The sequence below is a fragment of the Ascaphus truei genome, chromosome 6, assembly GCF_040206685.1.
Source record: "Ascaphus truei isolate aAscTru1 chromosome 6, aAscTru1.hap1, whole genome shotgun sequence".
Classification (NCBI taxonomy): Eukaryota; Metazoa; Chordata; class Amphibia; order Anura; family Ascaphidae; genus Ascaphus; species Ascaphus truei.
The window spans coordinates 116,836,308-116,849,520 of NC_134488.1; the positions used below are offsets into that span (position 1 = coordinate 116,836,308).

At 48.5% G+C, this 13,213-nt stretch overlaps 1 protein-coding gene across 9 annotated transcripts in view; it reads left to right on the plus strand.

Annotated features, from left to right (window-relative positions):
• The window catches only part of ARHGEF10L (Rho guanine nucleotide exchange factor 10 like), a 104,286-nt gene that overhangs the window by 32,829 nt on the left and 58,244 nt on the right, over nt 1-13,213 (plus strand). For 4 of the 9 annotated variants that reach the window (XM_075605984.1, XM_075605982.1, XM_075605990.1 and 1 more), the window contains exons 2-5: nt 1,305-1,367; nt 3,519-3,731; nt 5,886-5,903; nt 6,776-6,803. In XM_075605984.1, coding sequence (XP_075462099.1) covers nt 1,322-1,367; nt 3,519-3,731; nt 5,886-5,903; nt 6,776-6,803 — 305 coding nt within the window. In that variant the 5' untranslated portion in view covers nt 1,305-1,321. Of the gene's footprint in view, nt 1-1,201; nt 1,368-3,518; nt 3,732-5,885; nt 5,904-6,775; nt 6,804-13,213 lie in introns of all 9 variants that reach the window. The other 5 variants (XM_075605988.1, XM_075605987.1, XM_075605985.1 and 2 more) reach the window with 4 other exon arrangements.

Here is a 13,213-nt window from a genome sequence, read left to right on the forward strand (position 1 = left end):
TACATATACACATACAAACATACATACAGTACATACATTGCAGACACTGAGCGGTAGCGGCGCAAATACTTTTCAGAGTCTTCCCCGCTATTGCCCGGCTGTCACAGCCGAGCATACAATGGCTGGCTAACCACAGCCAACTATGACAGCCGCCCGCGCACACGGTGCAGCAAGCGCGCCCACTATATTACGGGCCTAAGGAGGAGCAGAAGAGTGGAAAGCTTTAAAAGTGAGGAGGAGAATTTTGTAAGTAATAAGGGATTTAATAGGAATAATGGAAATAATGACGGCCTCATAATTACTTTGCAAACAAGCTAACAATTTACCTGTGGCTTTGAGGACTGACAAACAGCCATGTTAACAAAAGATATTGGATAACATTGGTAAATGCCTTCCATAGCATAATACATCTATATAATACATAATGCAAATGTTAAAAGATGAAAACATTATTTTACAATATCAATACTTGTCTGATTCTTTTTTTCAAGTGTAAATCTACAACACCTAACCTCTTACAAATATAACTGTCCTTAGCTCACATTTGTCCTGGGCAGCGCTGCCTCTGGAAGGTAGAATATAAGTTGTTTATGGTTTACAAGATCCACGTGGGTTTTACAGGGTACTATGCGTATTTAGATAAAGATAAGAAGCGGGGTGTATGGGTGCTGCGCTCATATTATGTATAATAAGTGGACAAGACAGTGTATGGAGGACGTGAGATGTTTGCTGTGGGTGCCTCACAGTGTATAGGGGAAATATGTTTGTGGGTAAAAAGGAGAGGAATAAGGTGGGAGATGTTACATATATTGTTTTATTTGTATACAAATGTAGAGTGTAACAGGGCAATGTGTTAGGGAAGATACTGAACACAATATAGTGCGTCTGCTTTAAGTATAAGTGGAAAGTATGACAGTAAGGAGATGTCTGTTAATTTTGTATATAAAAATAGTGTGTGTGTGTGATAAATAAATCAGGTATGGGTGCTGCCTGTTTTATTTATTAATAAGGTGTGTGTGAGCTTGGGGTATTGTGTGTCACAGCAGAGAGGTTGTTTCGATGCTTTGTGTATGGTGTGGACTAGTCTGACGGTTGTTCTGGGGCAGTGTGGATAGAAACCTGCCCTGTTTTTTGTTGTTGGACTCCCCATCTCTCTGACCTCACCTGCCATAATAATATTTACATGCGGTGTTTCCTACAGTGCAGGAAATGATCCCCTGCACCCGCAGGCAGGTGGGGTGGGCAGACATGGGAGCAGAGGTTACATGCAGGGCTCAGTGAGAACTCATCGCACTGTGTTTCAGGCGCAGCAGCGGGAGAGATGGATGCTGCTGCTAGGACCTCCCGGTTTCACTTCCATGCAGTAGGTACTGTAACTGCCAACAAAGCTCTCTTCTGCGCCATCAACCCCCAGTGTGCTGCTCTGTGCAACCTTCTGTGTGCTGCTCTGTGCAACCTTCTGTGTGCTGCTCTGTGCAACCTTCTGTGTGCTGCTCTGTGCAACCCTCTGTGTGCTGCTCTGTGCAACCTTCTGTGTGCTGCTCTGTGCAACCTTCTGTGTGCTGCTCTGTGCAACCTTCTGTGTGCTGCTCTGTGCAACCTTCTGTGTGCTGCTCTGTGCAACCTTCTGTGTGCTGCTCTGCGCAACCTTCTGTGTGCTGCTCTGCGCAACCTTCTGTGTGCTGCTCTGCGCAACCTTCTGTGTGCTGCTCTGCGCAACCTTCTGTGTGCTGCTCTGCGCAACATTCAGTGTGCTGCTCTGCGCAACCTTCTGTGTGCTGCTCCCTGCATCTTGTGTGTGCCCCCTGTGCGACTCCCTGCACCTTGTGTGTGCTACTCTGTGTGACTCCCTGCACCTTGTGTGTGCTGCTCTGTGTGATTCCCTGCACCTTGTGTGTGCTGCTCTGTGTGACTCCCTGCACCTTGTGTGTGCTGCTCTGTGTGACTCCCTGCACCTTCTATGTGCTGCTCTGTGTGATTCCCTGCACCATGTGTGTGCTTCTCTGCGTGACTCCCTGCACCTTGTGTGTGCTGCTCTGTGTGACTCCCTGCACCTTGTGTGTGTTTCTCTGTGTAACTCCCTGCATCTTGTGTGTGCTGCTCTGTGTGATTCCCTGCACCTTGTGAATGATTTTCTGCCTCTGCTCTTTTGTAACTTTGTATTCTGCGTGTGTTTCTCTGATTCTATACACACACATGGTTCTCTGCCTCCTGTTTGTGACTTGGGATACACTGTGACTCCCTGTTTCCTGGGCACTACCCCCTGTCATTCTCTGGGCGTGCTGCACTTTGACTTTGTGTTATGAGAGAGATAGGAGGCTAACAAAGCCTATCTATTGTTTAATTGTTTAAACTCCCTGCACCTTGTGCGTTCTGTCTGTGTGACTCCCTGCACCATGTGTGTGCTTCTCTGTGTGACTCCCTGCACCTTGTGCGTTCTGTCTGTGTGACTCCCTGCACCATGTGTGTGCTTCTCTGTGTGACTCCCTACACCTTGTGTGTGCTGCTCTGTGCGACTCCCTGCACCTTGTGTGTTCTGTCTGTGTGCCTCCCTGCACCGTGTGTGCTTCTCTGAGTGACTCCCTGCACCTTGTGTGTGTTTCTCTGTGTGACTCCCTGCACCTTGTGTGTGCTGCTCAGTGTGACTCCCTGCACCTTGTGTGTGTTTCTGTGTAACTCCCTGCACCTTGTGTGTGCTGCTCTGTGTGCCTCCCTGCACCTTGTGTGTGCTGCTCTGTGGACTCCCTGCACCTTGTGTGTTCTGTCTGTGTGCCTCCCTGCACCATGTGTGTGCTTCTCTGTTCGACTCCCTGCACCTTGTGTGTGTTTCTCTGTGTGACTCCCTGCACCTTGTGTGTGCTGCTCTGTGTGACTCCCTGCACCTTGTGTGTGTTTCTCTGTGTGACTCCCTGCACCTTGTGTGTGCTGCTCTGTGTGACTCCCTGCACCTTGTGTGTATTTCTCTGTGTGACTCCCTGCACCTTGTGAATGATTTTCTGCCTCTGCTCTTTTGTAACTTTGTATTCTGTGTGTGTTTCTCTGATTCTATACACACACACACATGGTTCTCTGCCCCCTGTTTGTGACTTGGTATACACTGTGACTCCCTGCTTCCTGGGCACTGCCCCCTGTCATTCTCTGGGCGTGCTGCACTTTGACTTTGTGTTATGAGAGAGATAGGAGGCTAACAAAGCCTATCTATTGTTTAATTGGTTTTCCTGTGTATGAATGGTGTGGTATCCCTGTGAGTAACGTGCTGTGTCACTCTGTGTATCAATATGCTCAGTCTCCCTTTGTGTGACAGATTTTTCAAAAGTTGTGATAGCTTTTAATGGACCAACAAGAGAATTAATGAAGAGGAGGCCTGTGAAGTTTTGCAAGCTCCACACACAATATTACACACAAAGATCTCTCTTGTTAGTCAACAAAAAGTTATGAGAACTAATAAAGAAACTACCTTTATCCAATGGCACCAACAGCCTTTTGGATGACCTGCCATTCTGCCTTTGTTCCTTCAGAAGATGTCCCAAGTACTGAGCTCACTGGCACCGCCCTGCAGGAGAATGAAGACGACCCAGGAGAAGCCTTTGACTTTGATAGTGATGGAGAAGCAGAGGGTTCTGGGACCAGCACTGAAGTAACGAACAGACAGATATCAACCTCCAGCATTGCCCAGGAACCCCCTGCAGCCCAGACAGAGGGAGGATCAGAACAGCTCTACGCCAGAATCGGTAAAGAGGAACCGCTTTGCAGTCACAAGTTATTCTGTTTAAATGTCACATTTTTGGGGCTCAGAACCCAGAAATAAATCAGATTTAAGGGCCTCATGCAGAGAGCAGCGCTATTCAGAATTGGCGAGGGGGAATTTTTTTAGCTTTATTGGAGAGTTTTTATCTCCATATGCAGAAAGGGCATAAAACTGCCTTTCTGCATATGGAGAGTTTCAACCAGCGCTATGAGCGCTGTTGAAACTAGTGGGGAAAAAATCGCGTTTTTTTTTCCCCCCCTCCACCGGCCGCAGAGCGCCAGCTGCTTGGTGGAGGGAAAAAATGTTGAAAATCGCGCCATTTTTTTGGCGCGAACAGCCACTAGATGGCGATCGCGGCTCTCTGCATACGGCAGAAAAAAAAACTGGAGAGATTAGAAACTCGCCAGCCGCGCGGCGAATTTCAAGGGAAAAAAAAAAAATGGCGCTTTTTTTAAAACTTGCCTGTTTCGGCAGTTTAAAGCTCCATTTTCGCCGGCTAATGGCGAGATTCCTTTTAGCGCTGCTCTCTGCATGAGGCCCATAAATCTCTAGATCAGGGCTTCCCAGGTTTTCAGGATTTTGGCCAGAACTTTAATTGCAAAAAAAAGGAGAAGAAACATGACATAAGGAAAGACAGAAAGAGTTACACAATTTATTACATCCATACAATATTCATTTCGTTTTCTCCATATAGTCTCACCCACACTGTGATGTAAATGAAGCTGAAGCAGCCAATGTGGATGGAAGCACCTTGATACATTAACTATACATGACACTTTTTGCATCTTTTTAACCCTTTTGCAATGCTTTTCAGGCCCATTTGGCGCGAACGAGGTTAACTACAATACACCTGTTCCCTAGTAGTCTATGCCAGGGGCGGCCAACTCCAGTCCTCAAGGGCCACCAACAGGTCACGTGTTATGGACATCCCTGCTTCAGCACTGGTGGCTCAGTCAAAGATTGAGCCACCTGTGCTGAAACAGGGGTATCCTTAACACCTGGCCTGTTGGTGGCCCTTGAAGACTGGAGTTGGCCACTCGTGGCAATACAATGTGTCACAGTCTGTCAGTATGCTATGACACATGCACTCCTATTTGCAAGCTGTGGTTACAGGGACAGGGCGACAGGTTTAGCCGGTTTCCATTAACCCTCGATGCTTCTGACCTTTTCAGCTTGCAGTCTGCTAGAATTGAATGGGTTACAAAGCGGCAACAAACAACAGCAAATAGCGCACAGCCAGGGAGCCAGGTGGAATAAAAGTTCAATGTCCTTTATTTCAGTGCATGACTGATGACAAAAATACCCCCATGGGGACAAAAACGCACCTCCTACGCGTTTCGGACCAGTAGGTCCTTTATCAAGGAGTCTCACAAAGCGGGACTAGCTTAGCCTGTCCCAGAGACCTGGGCCCAGGTTTGATTATAATGCACAGTAGGATTGATCCTGCAGAATACGATGGAATCCATATGTGTATCAGTGGTTAATAACCTTATACTTAACAAGTCCATTTGAAGTCACATGACATTGAGTGCCCCCCATGTGAAGGGTGGGGGGCATTACTCTGTGCAAGGCTAAGGCCTTGTTATTTGCAGCAAGTCAGACTATCAGGGCCGAGTTGGCAGTAATCCGTTTGTCTAAGTAATTGGCATAACATGTATCAAATAGGAAAGAAACTCTTATATTTAATTGTGACATGAAACTGATGAAAGAGAAAAATGTTGCACCATGTGAAATAGCTCAAATAGGAGAGGACTGATAGGTATATATCGAATGTAGCAGCATGCTTGCCATTAAATTGATACCTTCAGACACAGTTTGGACTCTGCATCAATGTCAATGATAGATTTGGGGAATATGTACAGCAGGCCGGCACAACTCCAGTTCTTGAGGGCCACAAACATCCCTACTTCAGCACAGCTGGCTCAATTAGTGGCTCAGTATGACTCAGCCATTAATTAAGCCAGCTGTGCTGAAGTAGGGATATCCTGAAAACCTGGCCTGTTTGCGGCCCTCGAGGACTGGAATTGTGCAGGCCTACTGTACAGTATATGGAATAACAGAACCCACTCCTAATAATTTCTACATGTCATGTTATAAGGGGCGCCTCTATTCTCAGTCATTTCTCTGCTTTTTTCAGACATTAAAAAAAGTAATGGTGAGTAAAAAAAGTGACAAAACCCCTCCACCGTACAGTGTAACGCCACGCGTGGTGCATTTGCATGTCTCAGACAGGTCTGCAACCCTGTCTTTCCCCACTATCGCTTAGCATGCCCGGCAGCAAGGGATTCTGGGTAATGGCATGCAAATGATCAGAGTGTGTCACTCTTACGTCTCCTTTTTTCAGAATATAACAAAAATCCTCCAGCCCTAGTGTAGGCCTTTCTAATAGATGTATGCCCGGTTCACAAAGAGTTAAGACGCTTGATACTCACTTGAGCCTGCTTCACATTTGAAGTAGTGATACCTTTGAACTGAGGCAAAGTATCAATTCTTTATACAGTATTTGTGTTTTGTGAATGTTTTGAGACACCGGAAGTCTCTTGTTCATTAAACTTGTGGGAAGAACTTTCCTGTTGACCCAACACAATTTATCACATAAAATATAATAATATAACGTGATCTGTGTATTTTGAGCTGTTTTCAGCCTTTTTTCCCCTTTGCGCCGTTTTTTTTTGTAAAATCTATGTTGTATGAAAAAAAATATTTGCATAATTTTTTAAAACTATTTACTTGTGTGTACCCCACTATATAGAGGGTCTTCACCTCTTCTTGGGGCTCTTCCTATTAGATCAAAGGATATTACCAAGCCATATATCAAGAGTGTTTACGGGTTAGAGTTTTGGCTTTTTATCTTCTGTGACTCACTGTTTTAAAATGGGAACGCAGCATAAAACAGGAGATCCTCAGTGTGAACTGAGACAGGGGTAACATCCACAGCTGAAATGAATTACAAAATTGTAAATAGCCCACATGCACGTTGCAGGCACCCATCCATGTACTCAAACCTTCTCTTTCTTCTGTCTGCAGAGCCAGTGGCCCCAGCATTGCCATCAAGGTAAGAGCCTGATTACCGCAAGATCTATGCACTAGCAACGGAATGAAGACGTTACACTAAGGACAGGACCCCAGTGGCCGCTGCAGCGCACGCGCCACACACACCACAGCCCTCTATGGGGCAGGCCCCAGTGGCCGTGTGTGTGCGCGCAAAGCACTGTGATGCGTACTCTGGCAGGGAAGACAAGAATTTTGTCGTGCTGCGACGCGGTCACATGCTCAGCAGGCGCCCAATGGAAGGGCAGATAGCGCGGGCGTGGCAGGGCATATCTCGCGCATCTGTGGCTCCCCTGCAGACCGCAGATCGTGGCTGTAATGTGTGCACACGCCGCCAGGAGCACTGGGGCCGTAGCCTTAGAATGTCAGCTCTGCAGGGCAGGGCCTCCCTTCGCCTTATGTTGTCGCTCACATGTCGCGCTTATCCCCGTTGTTTAATTGCCTTGTATTGTCACTTTGTAAAGCGCCATATAATTAAAAATGATACATAGATAGGCTCCTGAGGGGGCCGTGTGTAGTGTAGTTTAGAGACGTTAATTGGCTTCACATTACGTAAACAGGTCCTGCCGCTCCAGTTTAGGAAATGAGGCTGGGAGGATCACAGAGATGAACTGACTCAGGCTTCCCTTTCACCATAGAGGTGGCTCAAAGGAAGCTTCTGCCAGCTGGGGTTTGTACATTACTCCCCCTTTTGTATGTACGTACGCACTCATGTAAGTATGTATGCATGTACTGTATGTATATACGTGCTGTATGTATGCATGTACATGCTGTATGTATGCATGTACTGTATGTATGTACGTGCTGTATGTATGTACGTATGTATGTACGTATGTATGCATGTGGTGTATGTACGTACGTGCTTATGTATAATTGTAGTTATATAGTGCCAACAATGTGCACATCACTTTACTAAGCAAATAATACAATACAGGGAGTTATAATACAATAAAGTGCAAAAAACATAAAATTCAGACAATAGGAAAATAAATCCCTGGCCCGGAGAGCTGACAATCTTTAAAGCAGCAGTCATGGGAGAAATGTCTATACTTTTTGTTACAGGATGGGAAGCGTGGGGGGGGTCCTTCGGAATGGAGGCACGCCATTTTCAGGGTCCCGCCTGTTTGCGAGATACTTACTGGTTTTGTGACTTTGTGACCGCTGTTCTTGCTATGGATTTAAATGGGAGATGTGACAGTCATCAAAAGTCTGTGCAGGACAGCTGCGTTAGGGAATCACAGTGACAGGCTCAATGGGGCCGATTTATTAATAGGACAGAGCCCCGGTCAGTCGTGGGTACTTCTAATATTTCTGGGAGTAAAATAGTTCCTGATGTGTCCTGTGAAAATCAACTCTAAAAACACAATGCAGATACAATGTGTATTTCTATTTCCACATGCACATTTGTTTAATTCCAACAAATATTGAATCAGCCTAAATTGACTTAAGGGGCATCCTCTATTATTTGAAGGTACCCCCATATGTGCAAGAATAAAACTGTGCTTGGCAAGGCGTTTCCTTGGCAGTTCCGTCCCCATCTCTAGGCGTGATATGGCTCATCCGGACAAAATTGTATAGCCATATTACATACTGCAGAGTAACCGGTGAACAATTGTAAGCGTTTTTGCATTGTAATTAGATTAGTGGGGTCTCGGGCCAAATATGCACATGGTACTTGGGATCGCAGTTACTAGGCAGAACACAGAAGTTAATAGACGGAAGTTTATTCGGCCGAAGCCACCAGTGAGCGACACAAGCAAAGGTACAACAATAACCTCCCAAAAACAGGGACTGACAATTGTACGCTTAGGTGCAGGCAGCGGCGGATTTCCTATTAGTCCCATTACTCCAGGGCCTAGGGAGGCAAAATTTCAGGGGGGCAAAAATGTCCGCCCCATATACATTTGCTGCGCTCTCGGGTCTATTGTGCCTGTTTGGGAGGCGCTTACATGTGCCGACCATCTCCTTGCTGTCGCCTTCCTTCTCCTTTCGAAGTTGGTGACGTCCGCGGCATCATTTGCCCCTGCGATTCAGAAGGAGGGTGGCAGCCAGGAGGCGACCGCCACATCTAAGTGCCTAGTGGCGGCAAAGATAGTTTATCCTGCAGTGTGCCTCAGTAGTCATTTCAGTTCCCAGTTACAAGGGAAGACAGTCACACAGTATATGGTACTGTTTGTCTCTAGACACTGAGCCTAACCAGTACCAACTGTGGAGCTCGGATCGGTGTCAGCTTCTATAGTTTCCTGGCCACATTTTGAAACATGGTGGAATGGGTGCCGAACAAATCAGCGGTCCCTTTAATCCACTGAGCCAATCCGGAGCGAGGGGGGACATCCAAAATAGACCAATCCAGAGAGAGGGGGGAGTTAGTCCTGAATGAAGGGCCAAGGGTCGGGACCTGGGAAATTGGAACTGACCAATGGGAACCTCGCCGACAGGGCTAGGCCAGAATGCCGGTCCCCAAGTTCAGCTCCAGGCCTCTCGCAGGCCTAGACGCCTCGCTGCCAGGGAGAGAACAATGCTCCGGCCTTGGAGTGTGTACTCTGCCAGCAGGCAGGCGTGTCCTTCCCTAGCTCCCCATTGTCCCTTGGCATAGCACCTGGCGCCACACAAAGGGTAACCCTCTTATTGTATGCCTGGTACCCAGCCATTGTTACTGGCCCAGGCACACAATGAGTCACAGATAAAACTTCATAAAGTATTGAACATGCAACAACATATGGAAACATACAAGTTACAAACAAAACACGCGAGCGCAAAGGAAAGACAATATCAAGTGAAAAATAAAATCACTTTATATAAAATATGAATTATAAAAGTTACAATTTACATGCATTTAAGAAGTATCCACACAGTCCCTCCCAAGGATGAACAAGATGACCCCGTCAGGTCCCTCTGGTAGCTGAAAACCGGAACAAACAGCCGTATAACAGCAGAGGGATCAAACTCAAGTCCTATTGCAATACAATGAGAAAGCTGCAGATCTCCACGCAGCCTTCTCGTGGTTTCAGGGAAAACACGCTGGGTGTCTGATGGCACAACGTCCTGTCGTGGTTACCATGCAGACCCGTAACATCCCCTACGCATTTCGCGTCACATGCGCTTCGACCCCCAGACAGGACCATTTTGTTCATCCTTGGGAGGGACTGTGTGGATACTTTTTAAAATGCGTGTAATTTGTAACTTTTATAAATTGTTCATATTTTATATAAAGTGATTATTTTTCAATTGACATTGTCTTTCCTTTGCTTGTATGTCTTTTTGTAGTGTGCCCCGTTTGGATCACGGGAGAAAGATTTGAGCAGCAGGATTAATTTCTTTGGGAACTTCTGGAGGTTCTGTGGCCAGCACAGACCCAATTCTAAACATACAAGTTATACAAGACCAGGATTGTGACATTTTCCAACCATGGGTTGGCACATTGACCCTTGCAGAGGGTTGCCATCTTGACGGGGCAGAGGCAGCAAGTGGGCTTAACCTTTATTTGGGAATGCCACGCTGCTCCTTCCGTCACCACAGTCTTACGTCTTTAACAATATATAAACCTATACATGTCTGGTAGGAGAGTACTCAGGAGACCCAGAGTGATACAAAGTAGTATTCTATTCCACTATTGCACTGGGCTTGTGCGAGGATTTTTGATACAAAATCCTTCGTTGGTGTAAATGAGAAAAATATCAAGGCCATGGTTTCCAACAAATATGCACAGTCAGAATTTTGTTTTGTGGAAAAACGTGTGACCCATATCTGCATTCCTCGGGACATGTAATTTCATAAGCAATATTTTTTCTTGGGCATATTTATATGCTGGCGGAAGGTTTTGTTTTACCAATAATTGCGTGCACCTCTTGATGCAAAGCCTGATGTTCGTGGTCTGGATTTTGTACTTCTACATTTATACAGTTATTAAATAAAGAGTAAAGACATGTTACCCAGGTGTGAATTCACTGGGGCATGCAGGTTCAGAAAATATATACTTTTAGGGGGTATTTATATGCTGGAGCAGGGATGCGCAAACTGGGGGGCGCGAGATTTTTCTGGGGGGGTTGCAGAGGCCCCACTTTCCTGCCAAGGCATTTAAATTAAATGCTGGAGGACAGCGCGAGGCCTCTGTAACTTCGCTGACCGTGACTAAGGCTTGGTGTGACGCGTCGCCATGGCAATGAGGTGTCAAATTACGGGGGAGAGCCTGCTAGACACACACACAGTGATGCACATAGTGACGCACACTGACTGACGTGTGCACACACCGACTGACGCGCGCACACACACTGACGTGCACAAACACACACTGACTGACACGCGCACACACACTGACGTATGCACAAACACACACTGACTGACGCGCGCGCACACACACACACACAAGCAATTCACAGTTAGTATAAATATAGAAGTGCAAATAGCTAAAACACGCGTTCTAAGTCAAACATCTTTGCGTTTTGGCACTGACATTGTGTTTTGATTTTTAATTAAAAACATCACCATCACAAATACAATTTCTGTGACAAAAGACAAAGAAGTTTCACTTAAAATGCGGCTGCTCGGCACACACTTTTTACCACATTGTTATAATAATAATAATAATAATACTTTGTTCTTGTATAGCGCTGCTAGCTTTATGTAGCGCTTTACAGAGACATTTTGCAGGCTCTGGTCCCTGCCCCGTGGAGCTTACAATCTATGTTTTTGGTGCCTGAGACACAGGGAGATAAAGTGACTTGCCCAAGGTCACAAGGAGCCGACGCCGGGAATTGAACCAGTACCAGTCAGTGTCTTTACTCACTGAGCCACTCCTCTGTTTGTGTACAAATACTGTATATGCTGCCCATGTTTAAATTCTTCGTGGCATGTACTCGCAGAAAAGGTATACTGTTGTGGGGATATTTTATGCGAGGGGTAGTTTTTCCAAAACAGTGATGGCATGAATCCTTTACATTCAGTCCTACAAAAAATGAGGTGTGAACAGTGTCTGTATTAGCCAAACCTAATGTGTATACAGGCGGTCCTCGGTTATCCGACTTAATCTGTTCCACAAACCGCTGTCAGATAGCAAAACGTCAGATTGCGAATCCAATCTTAATCCACTGTGGCGAGCATCTGATAATGCGTTCCAACGTCGGATGACGCGTTCCAACGTCGGATGACGCGTTCCAACGTCGGATGACGCGTTCCGCGGAATGCATTATCTGGCGTCGGATAAACCGTTCGACGGATAACGGATAAGGGAGAGGAGGGAGGGGGAGGGAGGGGGAGAGGAGGAGGGGGAGGGAGGGAGGGAGGGGGAGGGAGGGGGAGGGAGGGGGAGGGGGAGGGGGAGAGGAGGGGGAGGGAGGGGGGAGAGGAGGGGGAGGGGGAGAGGAGGGGGAGAGGAGGGGGAGGGGGAGAGGAGGGGGGAGAGGAGGGGGGAGGGGGAGAGGAGGGGGAGGGGGAGAGGAGGGGGAGGGAGGGAGGGGGAGGAGGGGGAGGGAGGGGGGGAGGAGGGGAGAGGAGGGGGAGGGAGGGGGGAGAGGAGGGGGAGGGAGGGGGAGGGAGGGGGGAGAGGAGGGGGAGGGAGGGGGAGAGGAGGGGGGAGGGAGGGGGAGGGGGGAGGAGGAGGGAGGGGGAGGGGAGGGAGGGGGAGGGAGGGGGGAGAGGAGGGGGAGGGAGGGGGAGGGAGGGAGGGGGTGAGAGGGAGGAGGGGGAGGGAGGAGGGGGAGAGGAGGGGGAGGGAGGGGGGAGAGGAGGGGGAGGGAGGGGGAAGGGGAGGGGGGGAAGGAGGGGGAAGGAGGGGGAGGGAGGGAAGGAGGGAGGGGGGGAAGGAGGGGGAGGGAGGGGGGGAAGGAGGGGGAGGGGAGGGGGGGGAAGGAGGGGGAGGGGAGGGGGGGAAGGAGGGGGAGGGAGGGGGGGAAGGAGGGGGAGGGAGGGGGGGAAGGAGGGGGAGGAGGGGGAGGGAGGGGGGGAAGGAGGGGGAGGGAGGGGGGAAGGAGGGGGAGGGAGGGGGGGAAGGAGGGGGAGGGAGGGGGGGAAGGAGGGGGGAGGGAGGGGGGGAAGGAGGGGGAAGGAGGGGGAGGGAGGGGGGGAAGGAGGGGGAGGGAGGGGGGGAAGGAGGGGGAAGGAGGGGAAGGAGGGGGAGGGAGGGGGGGGAAGGAGGGGAGGGAGGGGGGGAGAGGGGAGGGGGGGAGGGGAGGGGAGGAGGGGAGGGGGGGAAGGGGGGAGGGGGGAAGGAGGGGGAGGGGAGGGGGAGGGAGGGGGAGGGAGGGGAGGAGGGGGAGAGGAGGGGGAGGGAGGGGGAGAGGAGGGGGAGAGGAGGGGGAGGGAGGGGGAGAATGAACAATAGAGGTAAGATTAGATAATTTAATTAAACGATTTATTAATGTAAAACCAAGACGTCATTTTGATACACGCGAGAATTTGTGATGTTAGGAAAACAAA